The sequence below is a fragment of the Otolemur garnettii genome, unplaced genomic scaffold, assembly GCF_000181295.1.
Source record: "Otolemur garnettii isolate 467f Iridium unplaced genomic scaffold, OtoGar3 scaffold00069, whole genome shotgun sequence".
NCBI classification, from domain to species: domain Eukaryota; kingdom Metazoa; phylum Chordata; class Mammalia; order Primates; family Galagidae; genus Otolemur; species Otolemur garnettii.
The window spans coordinates 8032269-8051325 of record NW_003852464.1 but is presented as its reverse complement, the minus strand read 5'-3'; the positions used below and the strand labels follow the sequence as shown (position 1 = coordinate 8051325).

The 19057-nt window shown below is 36.1% G+C and overlaps 1 protein-coding gene across 1 annotated transcript in view; it reads right to left on the bottom strand.

Moving 5' to 3' along the window:
• Window positions 1-19057, bottom strand: part of TBC1D19 (TBC1 domain family member 19) — a 116083-nt gene that overhangs the window by 34296 nt on the left and 62730 nt on the right. Inside the window, exons 11-13 of the mRNA XM_023515345.1 lie at window positions 16556-16630; window positions 11531-11593; window positions 226-310 (exon numbers count right to left, since the gene is read on the bottom strand). Of these exons, the coding sequence (XP_023371113.1) occupies window positions 226-310; window positions 11531-11593; window positions 16556-16630 (223 nt within the window). The remainder of the gene's footprint in view (window positions 1-225; window positions 311-11530; window positions 11594-16555; window positions 16631-19057) is intronic.

Genomic DNA, 19057 nt, shown 5'->3' with positions numbered 1-19057 from the left:
AAAGGTAACTTGAAACGCTGCTTCTGAGAACCACTTTCCCGTGACTTGAGATGAGTTGCTCGGGCACTGATTTAAGAGAGAGCAAAAGGACGGGGACAGTCATCTGGGAGGAAATCCAGTGATTTACACAAAAGGTAGAAACATCGATATATGTTAGAACCAAACATTCTTGGCATGTTTATGTAAGTCTTAAAGAATACTTCCTTAAAATTACTACAATTTTACCTCTTATGTATGACTTCGGTGGTGAAGCACTGTTGTATGCAAAGTGGTCCAGCACAGATGTGTCCCGGGAAAAACAAAGTAATACCTGGGGATAACATTAGAAAAAGAAGCAATTAAGCGCTGCTATAAAACCAGATAATTCGTTACTACTGCCTATCGGGAACCACTGCTGGGTAATTGCTCCGCGTTCCGCACAGTGCCTTGCAATGGAAGAGTGCCCTCTATTGGTGTATGGGTCATTATGAAAGTTTTGAGATGCACAAAAATTAAGAAATGTAACATCCAAGTGCGGATGGAAACAAATGAAGCCCTCCCAGTAACACCAATAAGTCCAGCAAGCTGAAACTTGCACAGGTGAATCAGAAAGGATGCTGTCAACTGTTTCTTGGAACTGAAATAATGGTTCATAACACAAACTGTCTCAAAACTTTTGCAGTGATTTATGTCCCTATGGTGTTACGGTGGCATGCCATGTACCAATGGCCAAAATTCTTCCTCAGAGTTCTCTTTGCCACCTAAACTTTAATCAATAGCAGAAAATGCAAGTTGCTAACCACCAGTTGGTTCCCTTCTTGTGTTTTCTGTATGAGAAAAGAAACACCCAGGAGAAATTCAGTAGATCAGAAATGTATAGAGCAGACCCTGGTCAACTACAGTGACACAGAGCAATGAGAAAAGTGCAGGAAATGAACTAGACTCATTGCTGGGTGGCAGCAGGCAGTTGGGCACGTCAGGAAGGAGAGAAGGCAACTCCTGGTGTTCAGAAGGAGTTGGCAGCCGCAGTAGATCAAGTGGTCGCCCGATACTGACGAGCAGTGCAGTGTGGCAGCTCCTTGTGCAGATGAAAAGAGGTAGGACAGAAAGTCAGAGTCAAGGATAAATTTGGAGGCAGGGGTTCAATCCCCAGGAAGGCAGTCAGTGACAGGAAATCTGGGTCCTGGTATTACACGCAGAAGACCTGGGATTCTAAAGACGTTACCACAAAAAGAATTCAGGATGATTGAAGAGGGAGCACAGGGGCTGAGTCAGGGCTGGGCTAAGCAGCAAGAGTGAACAAGGAGTGGAATCCTTTTTGTGTCCAAGATACAAGAAAGGGGGCCCAGCTTTAGGAAAAGAATAGATAAGAGTCTGGGAACCAGTCAGGTTCAATGTGGAATGTGACCCAACTGTCGCACTGATGTTTTTATTATACAGGAAGTGTCAAAAAAAACCCCAAAACACATAGACATTTTAAGAAAGAGAAAAACTGTATTAAATTTGTAATACTCGAGTAATGTTTGGCTTCTGCAATTACAAGAGGTGCTCAATATGATTTGCATTTGTCTTCTGTTACCAGTATACATTGAGCATTGTAATTTTAGTTTTTTTAATTTAACTAAAGTTAACTAACCTTTTAATGATTTTTTTTGAGTACTGTAATTTTAATACAAATTTTTCCTTTCTTAAAATGTGTACACATTTTCTGGCACCCTCTAAATCTTAAGTGATTAAATAAGCAATTCATGTTTATGAAAATATTAGAATACAGATTATCAAAAAAGAGGGAGAGCATCCATAATCCAACTAGTGTTATTTTGATGCATACCTTTTCAGACTGGTCTCATATAATCACATACATAAAGTTTTCAAACAAAATAAGATTATATATACAATTTTATAACTTCTTATTTTCTCTCAATATTGTAAAATAAATATTTCCTACACATGTTGCAGAATATTCTACTGTATGAATGAACAGTAATTTATTTTACCCATCTTACTGTTGAACATTTAATTTTTCCCCCTTTTCCCTGACAACAAACAAGGGTAAATCTTTACAGATATCTGAATTTCTAAAAGTGTACTACCTCTCTGGTCAAATGCTTTGGGCCTTTTAAATTTAAAACTTTTAGTAACTATTGCCAAATTGCCTTGCAAAAAGGCAGGATTTTTCTTTTCCTTTTTTAACATACCCAGTACTAAGAAAGCATGTATTTTCTCTTATTCTTATCAAAGTGGTTATCATCATCTTATAGAGAATGGCTTCTCGCTTTAATTTAAATTGCAATGCTTTAGTTACTAGTGAGGCTGAACATGTTTCCATTTGCCTTTCTTTTGGTTATTTTCCTGTTCATCCCTTTAGTCCAATTTAAAATGCATGTTTTTTAAATTATTGATTGGTTTCTATATTAAGAATTCTTATGAGGACAATTAATGACAATTAATGACATGGTGGGGCATGGGGGAAGGGGAGACCCGACAGAGAAGGAGGGAGGGGGTGAGGGAAAGGAAAAGAAGAAAAAAAAAAAAAAGAAAAGGAAAGGAAATAAAATAGTGACTAATTCTCACATAAATTGGATTTAATGTTGACCAAAGTACATACTTAAACATTAATTTTTAATTCGTTAATATGTTGTTTAGGATATTGCATCCTCATTTATATAAGTGAAATATGTTTGTAATTTCCCCTTTATAATAATATATTTTCTCCAATTTTAATATCAGGTGCATCTAGATGAAGTAGAATGATTTTGAAGTATTTCCTCTTTTTCTATTGTCCATAAGATTTGGCATGATCTGTTTTTTGAAATTATCTTTTACTTTTGATTATAAATATTAGTTGTCTATTTTTTGAGACTTTGGAAAAAAAATAAGAAGTTAACTGATGACTCCATACTGAACCTGAGGGTCAAAGCATTCTTTATACTTTGTACTTTATACTTTATACTTTTCTATATAATAGATATACTCTTATTCGACAATGTGAATGTTACTTTCTTTGCACTATTCTTACTGCTTAATATTTCAGTGCAGCAATCGTCTGATTTCTTTTCTGAATGTATTTATTTTTGTTCGTTCTTTATGAGGTTTTTGTTTCTAGTCCTTATCTTAAACATTGCTATTGTTATTAAATTTTAAGCTTTTTTAATTTTGTGAAGGCAAAAAGTGGAAACCTAATAAACACATGTATATGTAAATAAATAAATAAATAAAAGAATTCTAATCTTTGGTCTAACTATATTATAAATGGTTTTATTCACATTATTTGTTTATTATTTTTGACACAGATATTTTTAACTTTTACATGCTCAAATCTACTAACACTGTCATGCTCAGAACGTCCCTCCTCACAATTATACCCTTTCTGTATTTACCTAAACTATGAACATCGTTAGTGCTGTTCATCACATAGTTCTGGTTCTTCACCTCTGGGATTATTCTAGCTTGTCTTTTCTGGCCACCTTGGTGTTACATGTGGCCATGTGACTTGCTCTTTACTCAATGAAGTTAATATGTGTCACTTGAGTTTCCAAATAGAAGCTTCAAGGTCCCGCCTACAGAAACCTAGGTTTGGGAAGACAGACATAATCAAGAATAAGAAATTAACCTTTCCTGTTTTAAACCACTGAGATTTTGGATTTATCTGTTCCCACAACATAATCCAGACTACCTTGACTAAAACAGAAAACTTTCACTTAGTATTTTGATAGATTCATTTTATGGTAAATCATTAACCCAGGGGCGCAGAACCTGTGGCCTTAAGGCTACATGTGGCCTTCTAGGTCCTAAAGCTCAGCTCTTTGACTAAATCCAATACAAAACAAATCTATCTATTTTTATTAATATGTTTTGTTCATCTTTTATATTTTTATTTTATTTTAAAAATTAATGTATTTAAAATGCCAAAGAATAAAATATGTTTCAACAAAATAATCTTCCCAGATTTACCAGCATATGAGAACATCAGTAAGCCATCAGGCTAAATTGATGGCTGCTACTTTCATGATTTAGTTCTAACTTCTCCTGCCTGACTGGTACCACTACCACATAAGGCTGGCTGGTGAGAGTTTATGGGAGTTGAGTATGCCAGTCTGTTACCAGCTTTTGACAATGGTGCACTGTGTTTCTGCTTGAAATGGAATTTGTCAACAGTTGCACTGGTTGATGGTATTTTTTAATTCTGTCTGCTTAACAGCCCATCACGTAAAAGAAGACCAAGAAAACACTGAAGGAAGAAAACAGATTTTTAAATGTGGATTGGAAATGGCTATGTTAATTTATTTCTGCTAAAGATAAGATGATTTGCATGCTTTGTGATACTGCAATATCAACATTAAAGAAATTCAATGCTCCTCAGCTAACACTGATAAGGACCACAAATATTTTAAATTAAAGGAAAGGCACAAAAGATTGTAGAAATCAAAAGATGAAAAGCAAAAGCAAAACCAATTCTTTCAAGTAGCACTAAGACCTGGAAACAATCCCATTGAAGCTACTTACAAAGTAGCTTATATGTTCAGGGAAAACGAGAAACCATTCAGTGACAGAAATTGTGAAAGAATGCATGTCGAAGTTGTAGAATGCTTAGACTCCAATAATGTTTCAACTACAAACAATTGCTTCTTTCAAGGAGAACCATAGCTGATTAGCAGCATGAATTAGCTATTAACGTAACAGAACAATTTAATATACTATTTCAAAGGAAAAATATATATTATTCAATCACTTTGAATAATCAATTGATAACTACCAACTCAGTTCAGATTTTATACTTCATTTGGGTCAGAACAGATTATCTTTGCAACAAGAGTTACTCACTTTGGCACTCTTACAAAGAGAACACAGGAAATACATATCTTCAACAACTTTCAAGATAAATGTCTTGAAGTTGGACTGAATTTGGTAAATTTAGTGGGTGTACATACAGATGGTGCACCTTCCATGACAGGAAAACATGAAGGATGTATTGTGTACATAAAAAAACAGTATTAACAGATACAAACGTTCTCATTTCTTTTCATTGTATTTTGCATCAGCAGAATCTCTGTGCAAAGCTACTATTATTGGTATTTTAAGTGACACTTTGCAACAAGTTATAAATACTGTTAACTATATTCATGCAAATGCAACATGGCATTTGTGAGTGCTGTAAGTAGCTAGGAGATACCCAGTATTCTAGGCAAGAAAGGTAAGTTGTGTCATAATCAGAAAGCATTTCTATGTATGCATTTCTGATAAATTGCTTAATAAAATCTAAGAAAAGTATTCTTACCTGATTTCTTTATAATATATTGTATTTCTTTTAACAGTCCTTCCAAATTATATAAACTTTACATCCCCCAAATGCTGAATTTGCCTATGTGATCAGTAAAATAAGAGGAAATCTAAAAAGAGTATGTATGGTGTCATGAAAGCCAAGTGAAGGAGAACACAACTGGATCAAATGCTGGTGAGAGATTAATTAAGAAGAGCTTGGAGAATTGATCATTGGATTTAGTTATTGCTGACCTTGACAAGGGCTGTTTCAGCTCAAATAATAAGCAACCACCATATACGATGTTTGGTATCTGCTTTAAAAAAAAAACACTTAATGCATTAAAAAGATCTTTTCATATGCACATACAGTAGAACCTCCGTAGTTGACCACCTCCTTACATTGACCTAATTTTCACAGACCAGACTGAGTGTGGATTTCTCAAGAATAGATCTAACGTCCTCCTGTGGGATGGTTTAGTTACTGTAACAGCAGATTATTCCCTTTTGTATTTGGTCTCTTTGTACATGTCCCTTCCTCTTCCATTCCCTGCCATTAGTCAAAGGAGCATGAGACCTTCACCAGAAGGGCTGCCCAGCTTAGACTTTCCAGCCATCAGAATCATGACCAATAAACCTTTACTCTTTATTAATTACTCAGTGTCAGGCATTCTGTTACAGCAACACAAAACAAAGACACTAAGAGGATATGTTACCTTACGCAACAAAAGAGATTTTGTAGATGTGATTGAATTGAAGATCTTTAAATGAGGAGATCACTCAGGATTATTTGGCTAGGACCACCATAATCTCAAGGATCCTCATAAATGAAAGAGTGAGGTAGATGGGTCATTCAGAGAGAGATTTGAAAGTGCTATCTGCCGGCTTTGATGATGGAAGAAGGGGCCACAATCTGGATACACTCTAGAATCTGCAAAGGTCAAAAAACCAGATTCTCCTCTAGAGCATCCAGGAGCAACACAGCCCTGCAAACATCATGATTCTAGCCCAGTGAAACTCATTTCAAACTTCACAACTGTAAGAGAATACATTCATTTTAGGACACTAAATTTATAATATATATAATGTATTACTGCAGCAAAAATTAATACAATGAATAAAATAAAATAATTAATACAAGTAAAATAATGCAAAAAGAAAACATACTTACAAATATCTTTTCACTATTGGCTAAAGGGAAAATAATTCCTAAAGAAATGTCCATATTAACTTTCCCTTAGTTTAGCAGAGTGGGGGAAGCATCGTAATTTTAGAAGAAGCTCTGTGCTTAAATATATCCCCCTAGAGTCCCTGGTGCCCTAGAGAAGACATCTGAGACTGCTCTAAGGAGAATATTGGTGACTGTAAGGTGATAATGCCAGAGGTGGTATGTTGGACAGTACATACTAATGTGCAACCCTGGGATACGAGCAAAGAGATGCCAACTCCTATTTTAACCTGAGTTGTTTTAACTTCTGAGATTCTAATTTCTCTATCTGTAAGAACATGATAGTTCAATTGAGAATTTGCTAGAAAATTTGCTTATGTGAAGATGACCATTTCAACCAAACTTAGTAGAAAATTTAACTTTGATTACTTACTAGTAAAAGTTAAACTTTATGAGAATGAGATTATACATGATAGTAATTCACTTTATTTAGAACAGTTTTATAAGAAACCACATATGTATAAGAATAGCAGAGTTATACCAAAAATGTCTAAATACAGCTGAAAAAGATTTACTTCCTAAAATTTTCTTTTATTTCTGGAAAACACATTTATGGGTGAATGCTTCTGAGAAACAAGTTATTTATGTAACAAAATATAAGAAATGACAGATATTAATTAGACAATCACTTTAATATACATTATACAATTTTTTTCATTTGTAATGCTCTTATATTTTTAGCCAACCAATTTAGATAATTTCAAATGACAGGTTTCCAAAAATGCCTTTTTAAGATACTCCTCCTTAATTTAAATTTTCATAAATTAAAGGGCAATACGACTTATTGGGTGGGCTCTGAAAACAGACAACCCTGGCTTGCTGGGTAGCTATCTCATATAGCTCTGAGCCTCTGCTTCTTCATCTGTTAAAGAGAATAAAGCTACCTTACAGAAGTGTTATTTATAAAGTAGACTCTTGAAGATGACAGAGTAGAAGAGCCGACAATCTGTCTCTAACTTAGATAATAACTGCAGTAGCGGAATCAGTCTGATGTAATATATTCTAGAACTCTGGATTTATTGAAGTCTTACAACTTTATTGCCTAAAAAAATGCTAACAATTATCTGAGTCGTCACAGTTGTAACCTTTGCTGGAAAAAGGGCTTGCTTCAATGTTGCTGAAGGATGGGGCAGCTGTGGAGTTTCTTAAAGTAGGACAACAATGAAATTCGCCACATTGAATGACTCTTCCTTTCTTCAAAGATTTCTCTGACATTTACCCACAGTAAAACTTCTTTCAAAACTGAAGTCAATCCCCTTGATTCCTCCTACTGCTTTATCAATTACGTTTATGTCCTATTCTACATGCTTTGTCATTTCAACAATACTCACGTCATCTTCATCAAGAGCAGATTCTATCTCAAGAAACCACTTTCTTTTCTCATCCTTAAGCAGCAACCCAAACCCTCATCCACTCAAGCGTCAGCATGAGAATGCAGCAATTCAGTCATGTCTTGGGGTCCTCTTCCAATTCCATTTCTCTTGCTATTTCCACCATAGCTGCAGTTCCTATTGCCTTGAAGCCTTTAACCTCTCAAAGTCATCCATGAAGGCTGAATCAACTTCTTCCAGACTATTGTTCACATTGGTATTTTTACCTCTTCCCATGAATCACAAATGTTACAGTTTGGCAAAATGTGTTAATGGTGAATCCTTTCCAAAAGGCTTTCAATTTACTTAGCCTAGATCCATCAGAGGAATCACTCTATTAGGCAGATATACCAGATATAGCCCTACAAAATGTATTTCTTAAAAAATACGACTTGAAAGTCAAAATGACTCCTTAATCCATGGATTAAGAATGGATATTTTATTAACAGATACAAAACAACTTAATCTTCCTTGTGCATCTTCATCAGAACTCTGGATGACCAAGTGCATTGTCTCTGAGCAGTAACATTTTTTGAAAGGAACCTTTCCCCTGCACAGGCAGAGCAGACTTGGCATCATTCATAAGGGCTTTAGGATTTTCAAATGGTGAATGACCACTGGGTTTAACTTAAAGTTGCCAGATGCATTAGCCCCTAACAAGACGTAAATAAAGACGCAGGAGATACCTTGTGTTGTTTAAAGTAATTCTGACAGAATGTGTTCAGCAGCTCCTTTAGGAAATGAGGATATAATCACTAATTGCCTTCACTCAAAATAAAAAATTCTGGGACAAGAAGAAAGGCATAATTCAATACCCTATTATGTGTGAAGCTTTGAAGCCAGGCATTCACTTTTCCTCTCTAGCTACTAAAGTCCTAGATGACATCTCCTGCCAACATAAGGCTAACATCTGTTGTTTAGTGTAGCTCCCCTTCATGAATGACATCTTCTGGACAACTCGCTGCAGCTTCTACAGCAGCATGTGCTGCTTCATCTTCCACTCTTACACTATAGAGACAGCCTTTTTCTTTAAACCTCTATGAACCAACCTCTGCTAGCTTCAAACTTTTCTTCTATAGCTTCCTCACCTCCCTCAGCCCTTCCTGAATTGAAGAGAGTTGCTCTGAATTAGACTTTGGTTTAGGGGAATACCCTGGCTAGTGAGATCTTATTCAGAGTACTAAAATTTTCTCCAAATCACCAATAAGGCTATTTTACTTTCTTTCCAAAGTCACGTGTTCACCACAGTAGCACCTTCCCTTTGCATTCCCAGTCTGGCTAACTCTATGATGTAAGAGGATACCTTTTGGCCTCTATCAACTTTTGAAACGCCTTCCTCACTGCTTTATAAAGCGGACTCTGGGGAGATGTCTAAGCTCACCTTTGAAATTGGGAGACATGATTCTTCCTCTACATTTAACACTCAGAGGCCATTGCAGAATTATTAATTAACTTAATTTCAATTTACGTCTCGGGGATAGGGAGGCCTGAGGAGGAGGAAAGAAATGGGGAGTGGCTATCAGTGGAGCAGGCAGAACATACACAGTACTTATAAGCTTGTCATCTCATGTGGGCGCAGTTTGTGGCATCCCAAAACAATAGAGGAGTAACATCAAAGATCACTAATTATTGAACATCATAACAGATGTAAAGTAACAAAGAGGTTTAAAGTATTGCGAGAATAACCAAAATGTGACACAGACATGAAACAAGCACAGGCTATTGGAAAAACAGCACTGATAGACTTGCTTGATACAGGATTGCCATAAATCTTCAATCTGTAAAAACTCACTGTCTCTGAAGCACAAGAAAGCCAAACACAATAAACTAGTGTACTTGCATAGTAAAAAATCCACTGATAGGCTCGGCGCCCATAGCTCAGCGAGTAGGGCACCAGCCACATATACTGAGGCTGGCAGGTTTGAGCCTGGTCTAGGCTAGCTAAACAACAATGGCAGCTGCAACGAAAAAATAGCCGGGCATTGTGGTGGGCGTCTGTAGCTCTAGCTACTCGGGAGGCTGAGGCACAAGAATCACTTAAGCCCAAGAATTTGAGATTGCTGTGAGCTGTGACACCATGGCACTCTACCAAGGGTGGCATAGTGAGAATGTCTAAAACAAAAATCTACTGAATAGTAAGAATTAGGCATAGGGCTATACATTAGCTACTTGAGAAATAAACTTTTAGAAGATTTTTTCATTCTCTTTTAATTAGTAGCTGACTTTATAATAAAAATGTAATTTAAGTAATTACTACTTTTTTTTTTTTTGAGACAGAGTCTTATTACATTGCCCTTGGTAGAGTGCCAGGGCACCACAGCTCACAGCAATCTCAAACTCTTGGGCTTAAGCAATTCTCTTGCCTCAGCCTCCGTAGTAGGTGGGACTACAGGTGCCCGCTACAGCACCTGACTATTTTTTGGTTGCAGTTGTCATTGTTGTTTAGCTGGCCAGGCTGGGTTCGATCCTGCCAGCTTGGGGGTATGTGGCCGATGCCCTACCCACTGAGCTATGGGTGCTGCCAAATTACTACTTTTTTAAATAAAAAATTTTAATTATGCATTTGAAATCATAGAAGTCTCTTAAAGTTGTTTCTGAGGTTATTTAAAATTTTATTTTATAAAGTCTTTATATTTCAGCTATTGAAATGCTTTTTTTTTTTTTTTTGACAGTCTTATTCTGTCAACTGCCATAGCGTCATGATAGCTCACTGCAACTTCAGACTCCTGGGCTCAAGCAATCCTTGCTTCTCCTGCTTCAGCCTCCTGAGTAGCTGGGACTATAGATGGGCGCCATCACACCCTGCTAATTTTTTCTATTTTTAGGAAAGAATGAATCTCACTCTTACTTAAGCTGGTCTCAAATTCCTATGCTCAAGTAATCCTCCTGCCTTGGTCTCCCAGAGTGCTACAATTACAAGTGTGAGCCACCATGCCCAGAATGGAATGTATGATTAATTAACCCTCTCGAGAGATTCTCATTTAACTTTATCTTCTTCTCTTAAACATATACACAACATCAACACTACTACCTGCTTGTCCAAATAGCCAGAGCTGGTTTATATTTAATCAAGTAGAAACTACTGTGTGGAATCTAGATATTTCCTCTATGACACTTACATTGACATTCACTCATTTTATTAATATGTATGTATAATCTTTTTAAAAAGTACATAACTTAGGTAATTCCATATAAATTACCTATTTTCTGTTTATGATAAATTACTTTATTTTAGATTTGAAAAAGACTTAGGTAAGGATCCAAACATCTATAGTAGCAGCACAAAAAATGATCAGAGCAAGAGCAATCGTTTAATTATTTATTCAATACCTTTTTTTTTTTTTTTTGCAGTTTTTGGCTGGGGCCGAGTTTGAACCTGCCACCTCTGGTATATGGGGCTGGCGCCCTACTCCTTTGAGCCACAGGCGTCACCCATATTCAATACCTTTAATTAAAAAGTATCATGCAAAATGCTTTTCTCCAAACACCTTAGGATTTTACATCCAATTTACGAATCTGTGCCAACAACAAAAATAGGAAACTTACCTGCTAATACCTCCTGTTTGTAGCATATATGACTAAAAGGAACAGTCCAAAACCTCATTGGAAACTCTTATTCTCCCACCTAATCTTGTTTTAGGTTCTCTAATGTACCTAAAACAAGAACATTATATATTTTAATTTTTACACTTACCTGATACAAATAATCTTCAAATACAAAATAATAATCATCATTGCTTGCTGTCAACTTCACATCCTATAATTAAAAGTAGAGAGTACCGAAATGAACCCAAATGAATCTGTCTGTAGTACTAAAGCATATAGACAATGTTTAGAAATAATATAGCATGAATTGATTACTTTATGAACTTTCTAATTAGACTTTATCACTGCTATATATTTATTTGAGTAATGTATGTGACATATTAACTTTAATTTCCACAGACTTTTTAAGGTTTCATTAGTAAGTCTTTATTATTTATTTCAATTTTATATCCTTTTAATCTAATATTAAAGTATCTTTAAGCTGGAAAAGAAAAGCAGATGCATCTGGAACCATAATAATCTCCTCTAAATTATTGTTTCAATTTAAATATTCAAGTTCACATTTTTTATCATTCCCTCAAAACAATATCCTTCATGCCTTTGTGATTATTCACTTGCAAGTCACCACTTGGTACTGGAAGGCCAGTAACACCATATTTTCTGCACCATGAACTCATCTTTCAAAGGCCAGTTGATTGACTTCCCCTGATGTAGTATTAGCTCCTTCTTTTAAATAGACTTCTAACCTCACTTTCTGACCTGAGACTACCTTAAAGATTTCTACTGAATCCTAAAGACTTTGGGTTCTTTGCACCCAATGTCAAATTTTTTTTTATATACTTAGTACCAGCACAGTGCCTAACATCTTCTAAGTACCAAATAAGTATCTGAAGAATGCATAAAAATAAAAATGATAAAATCATTAATAGAAATTATAGTTTCCTATGATGCACTATATCACTATGTAGGTATCTTTCCCCAATAACAAATGAACAAAAACACAGAAAAATAAAGCCAAAATATTTGTGTTTCTCCCATGGTGTCTCCAAACAGTTTGCATGGTGAGTTAGAACTTGACATTCCAATAGATTTAGTTAAGATTTGAAATCCAGTTCTACTACTTCTAGTTGTAGATAGTTGTATGATGTTAGCCAGTAACTCTTAGCCTAGGTCTTCATATTTGTAAATGGGGATACTACTACCCCTCTTCCAAAAGTATGGGCAAATGTCTATGATACTATCAGATACAGAATAGGCATCTGAAAAACTATTTTTAAATAGTTTGACCAAAAGCCCCTTTACTTACAGCAGTCTTCATCTATTTATAAGTAAATATAGATTCTAAATACTACTTGTATCAAAAAACTCCAAACCTAAAGGACACCATACTTTTGGACCCAATATATTACACAATCAATTCAACAAATACTGATTGGATGGGATGAAGGATACCATATTCACAAAACATCTACAATCTCACTGGGAAGAAAACACACTTAGTAAGAACACAGGAAAAATTACAAAGAAATGTTACAGAAGTCCATAATAATATGGCTCAAACAGTCTACAAAAGTCACTGAGGCTATTGAGCAAAGTAGCAATCTGGGGAGGATGAAATGAGCCGTAGACAACTGTAGAGGTCGCGAATGTGTGCGTAAGTCTGACAGAACTTAATGACACAGATTAAGGGGAAAGAGAGAACCAGCCTTCTAAGTCAGAAGACAACACAGGCAAAGGGCGAGATTATGCATTTCCAACAGGGGTGATATTGCCTCTATGGGCATGAAAACTGGTTTTGGGGGGGCCAAAAAATTTTTACATATTATAATGGTATGTGGATCTCTAAATCTCTGCTATTTAATTTTTAGATAAAAATAAATTTTCTCTTCAGGGGTGTGATAAAGAAAGATTGAAAAGTACTGGTATAAACTGTCAGATCACAGTAAATGGTAGAAAAATGCGGAAGGTGTGGCTACAGGGCAAGTTTGTGAAAGAGAAAACAACAACCCAGCTCAGGGAGAACCTTTGATTCCTCCTCAGGAGTATTTTCAGCTGCTTCCTCTTTTTCCAAAAGACATTTGCACTAGAATGTTTACTGCAGCTCAATTCATAATTGCCAAGTTGTGGAAGCAACCTAAGTACCCATCAACCCATGAATGGATCAGCAAACTGTTGTATATGTAAACCATGGAATACGATTCCACCATTAAAAAAGATGGAGACTTTACAACTTTTACATTTACCTGGATGGAGCTGAAATATATTCTTCTTAGTAAAGTATTGCAAGAATGAAAAAATAAGTATCCAATGTACTTCATACTACAATGAAATCAATATATAAACAACTGCATGTTCCTAAGAACAATAAAACATCATTATAGTCCAGTTAGGGGGTAGAGGGAAGCGGGAGCAGGGAGAGGGGAGGACGTATGGCAGAAGGAGGGAGGGCAGGAGGCGGAATCTCACCTAATGTGCACCTGTGAGGGTGTACAACACACCCCCTGGGTGAGGGGCTCTTCGAAAATGGAACTTTACCCTGGAAGTGAGAACAATGTAACCTAAATATTGTACCCTCATTATTAATGTGAATGAAGTTTAAAAAAAAAGAACCATCTGTTAATTTGGGTTGGAGAGGGGGTTGGTGATATTCTATATTTAGTATTGACTTACTCTGTCCATCCCTTTAACTTTTAGCTAAAGCAGCAGTTCTCAACCTGTGGGCCGCAACCCCTTTGTTAACAATGAAAATTCATCGCAGCATTTAGAAGGTTGAGAACCACTGAGCTAAAATCATTCTACCTCATTTTCAGTTCATTTTAAAACAATTCTTTGCTATAGGGAACTATAATGAAATTTTAAATATATTTTTAAAAAATGTTCATTCTCTTAAGGGTTGACTTTACTAGGGTCTGTAGTTGTTCCAACAAGCTCAGCAGAGCCCAGCCCAAGCCCCAAACACCTACACAGATATCTTCCTAAAGACATTCATGTACACAGGATTGAAGCTATCAAAACGGAACACTCAATTCCTCAGGTACAAGCTGTGTACTTGTCTTCTGGAAACAGATTTTCTTTACTGACTCAAACTGAAATTCCTGTTGGCAACAAAGAGAATTCTTCTCTGCTTTCCGGAACTTTTTCACTTGGGAGTTTCCTCTGATTTGAATAGAAAAGAGGTTAAAGGTCTTACAGGCCAAAAGATCTCTTATGCTGTTGCCAAAATCATCCAATGAGCATAATTTGACCTCAAAGTTTGTAGGACTACCTGTGTCCTAAATCTAGTGTAAAACCTCTGTGAGATTCAAGAGTTTTCATTAAAGGACTGTATCCCTTAAATTTTCATTTCTGTTTACTGTTCAGAGTATAGTGGTTAAGAGTGTGGTTCTGAAATCAGATTACTTAGGGACAAGACTTAAAATGTGAATTTAAACAAATTTCTTTCATCTTTCCTTACATTAGTTCCCTCATCTATAAAATACCAAAAGAACAGTACTTTATGTTTTGCTATAATATGTGCCCATATGTGGTTTGTAAAAAGAGGAATGTCGTCAGTGTAACATGGCAATTGTATTGGTTCAGATGGAGTTTTTCTTAAACAAGGCAGCCACAGCAGTGAGTAGAATTACAGCCTTCAGCAGGAAGAGAAAAGCCTTCAGCTCAGCTGCTGCACAAGCATGAGCCTTTATAACTGCATTTTAAGAAAATTAAAAATGGACGTTGGCCCTGGAGCTCCCTCCCCAGAGAGGAAGCCTCCCAGCCTGGCGCACTTCTCAGCTACTGCACTTTCTGTGCTCACCTCAACAGCAGCACAGGGGCCAGAGCACCACTTCCATTTGCATTATTTTAGCACTTCTATTTTATTATTTTTGTACATTTTTAATGACTCCTGCCAGAGCAGCCTGTCTCCTAAGCTACCAATTATTGTTTTTATTAGTATTCCGGTTACAAATTGTGGAAGCCTTGAGTGGGCCTACTCCAACCCTTTTTTCCTCACAAACTCTGTTATTGTGTGCATGATTTTATAGAATGTGAGGGGTTTTTTCCCCAGAAAAAAATGCATTTATCATTCATACCCTAACTCCTGGTATCTGCTACTCTTAGCTAATTGTCAAGATTAAATAGCGTCTATGTACAGGATTTGGTACACCATGGCACACAGAAAGCAGTCATCAAACGTTAGCAGTAGTTATTGCTACCCTTAGTGATATGCTACTCATACAAATTTTCAGGTCCTCAATGTATTATATTCTTTCCCCCATCTCTGAGACATACAATAATATGCCCTTCTCCTCTATCTTTTAAATTTTAAATTAAAAATACAAGTCTTGGGTGGCACCCATAGTTCAGTGGGTAGGGTGCCAGACACATATACCCAGGCTGGCAGGTTCAAACTCGGCCTGGGCCTGCTAAACAACAATGGCAGCTGCAACAAAAAAATAGCTGGACGCTGTGATGGGCGCCTGTAGGCCCAGCTACTTGGGAGGCTGGGGCAAGAGAATCACTTAAGCCCAAGAGTGTGAGGTTGCTATGAGCTGTGACACCACAGTACTCTACCAAGGGCGACATAGTGAAACTCTGTCTAAAAAAAAAAAAAAAAAAATCCAAGTCTTTTAAATTGCCTAACATTAATTCAGAATAAGTGATTTCTTATGCCATGCTTAAAACATCTCCACTTAGATTTTCAACTTGATTATCAGATTCTTGAAGACAAAACCTCGGTGTACCCATATCATAAAAGCTGGGATATACTTTGCCATGTCCATAAACTAAAAGAAATTAAACTAAAAACAACTTCAATATATTAACAAGTAGGCTGTACAGAATCATGACATAAATAATATTATAGTTTGATTTTCTTTCCAGTTGCATTTTTATTTGGTTTTTGTGGAAAACTTGAGTTTACAGTGACAAGAGGTGCTTTTTCTCCTAATCATAACAGGGGAGGACTAGGAAAGGATCATGAGGACAGCTGCAACGGGAAAGAAGACAACACCAAATGCAAACTACAAATTGTGAAGTCCAACCTTAACTTTATAGGCGTAAATTTAATGATCGCTTAAAATTATTTTTCAAGGTTAATATGTATCATTGCGCATACTGCAGGCCCTACATACTGAATTCCCTCAATTCTTAATATTAATGAAATGCAAAGACCGCGCTTACTTGTACTTACTTTATAAATTAGACTGTCCACCAAAAGGTCATGTTGTATCACATTGGTCTTGAGCTGCTCATAATACAAGATATCCTAAGTTTCAAAGTAAAACACACAAAAAATTTAAAGGTTAATCATAAAGGCTATCATATTTATAAAATCAGTCTCAAACTTTAATAACTAATCATCATTAATAGTATTATAAACCCTAAGAGAGCAAGAATTCAGTTTTATTCACTACTATATCCTCCATCTGCTATTGAGTAGATGTTTAATAAATGTACCTATTCCCATCACTTAGGATGAATCTCTGGTGGAGATTAAGTCAAATTAACTAAATTTGCTATTACAGTCAATTTGCTATATTAACTATAATATAACTTTAACAGCAAATACAGTATTTAGTAAGTACTTACAGGCACAAGGCACTGTTTTACCTACTTTATATGAGTTAACTCATTTTAATCCCATGCCAACAAAATGAAATAGGTCAGTGATTATTATTTCCATTTACATATGAGAAACTGAGACCCAGAGAGAAAAGTAACTTGCTACCCTTAAGGCCATAAAGCTAATAAAATTTGATTCCAGGAAACTTGTCCCTATTACCTAATACAAAACCCCAGAAGGATTACACTCTACTGTCTTTCTAATATCTAAATTATTATAAAATAAAAAGTTTAAGCACAATCAATGAACTCTGGTAGTAAAAGCAATCATAGAGCATATAAAAGAAGTCAGCTTTTGATATTAGAATATGGTCCCATAATACTATAAAATCTGATTAACTGCAGATAAGGCTAATGTTTAATTGAACAGATAGTAAGAAATGGAAGGCAGAGGAAATGAAAAGGAGAGAACAAGTCAGAGAAGTAAGAAGGGGACGAGGGAGAGAGCCAATGAACGAGGAGGACTTGAGACTGTAACCAGGGTAAGCGTCAGCTTCGTAGTTGGTCAGGGCATCAAGGATGAAGGTAGGGACCAACTGGGCAGTAGCTGTGCGGAAACAAGCTGACCCTTGTATTCCTCTGAATCCTTCCTTTCATCTCCCAAGCACATTAGCCCTGATCCCTGCTATTTAAAGCCTGCTTGGCTCCACAGCACACACCAATCTGTGAATCTTGGTGAAGACATTCCTTTAAACAAGTAAAAGTTGTAGGACAGGTCATCTGGGACAAGGAGGAATATTTATCATGTGAATGAAAACAAAATCTCAAGCTCCCCACTGAATGAATGGACTTCCTCTTGCTCAAGGGGACTCCGGAAAAACCTTAATCCCAAGTTGCCAGCCATGAGAAGGGAGTTCAAACATACCTAGTTATGCTCTGTCCCTTTCAGAGTTGCTCTTTGGGGCAATAAGATAGTAAATCCTTAACAGGACTAAGGCCACGCAAAACAAATCTGACACCACACCTCCAGGCCATCAATTTACTTAACAGATCACTTGAGTTTTGCTAAATGTCTTACCGCTTGTCTCTGATAACAGACATCCTTATATTAAGTTAAAACATTCCAAGCCTTTTTAGACAAAAGGCTACATTTTTTTTGACTACAAGTCAAAGACTCTTTAACCCATCTATAGCCTGTAAGCTCCTCCCTACCATGTCTGGCCTTTTGGGGCCAAACTAATGTACTCCTTCCACATACGATCTTAGGTGTAATCTCTGGCTCCATGAATGTATGAAACCAAACTGTAACTTGGCTACTGCAGGCACATTTTCTCAGAACCTCTTGAAAACACATCTTCTAGGCTGCCAGTGACACTTAGAATTAACATCTTTAAATTATTTTACAGAGTTTGTGTTTTTTCTGTTATTGACTATATATTGCTTCCTTGGCAAGATGGAATCTGATACTCTGTTTCCTGATGTATGATTTCTTAATTATGAAAGACGTTTAATACATAGTTCTCTGGTTTGAGTCAAAGTGCTCTTTGCCTGAAGATAATCTGGGTATTTACTGGCTATTTTCAGTCAATTAATTAAAAAAAAAAAACACCTTAATTAGTTCTCATTAATGTTTTAATTTTTTAACTAAAGCAAAATTATTTTACCATTTCATTCACCTTCCATTGTATCTACTGAATCTCTCTGGCTGGAATGAAGAAGCTAAAGAATCTAGAGCTTTGCGTTTTTAAAAATGTAAGTTTAAAATTATAAACTAATATATGACCTTTAAAATAAGTAAAACAATCTAAAGCAAAATAAAGAAAAAGGCAAGTATCTTGTCTCCTTCCACTCCTGAAGTAACCAGCATTTTTGTGTTTTGTATTGTATTTGTAATGTTAGTTTTAACTTAGGCAAGAAGTAATGGTATTGGAAAATGGAGTAGTAGTATACATGGAGTAGAAATAGAGAAATAGTTGGATTTGAAATATATTTAGGAGTTAAATGAAGACGGAATTATTGAGTAAAACATGTATAACATGAGACACAGGTGGAAAGTTAGAAATGACTCAGGTTTGAAATGGCTGGGGCACCTTGTTGGACAGTGGTATTGAAAAAGGAATTTAGGCTCGGC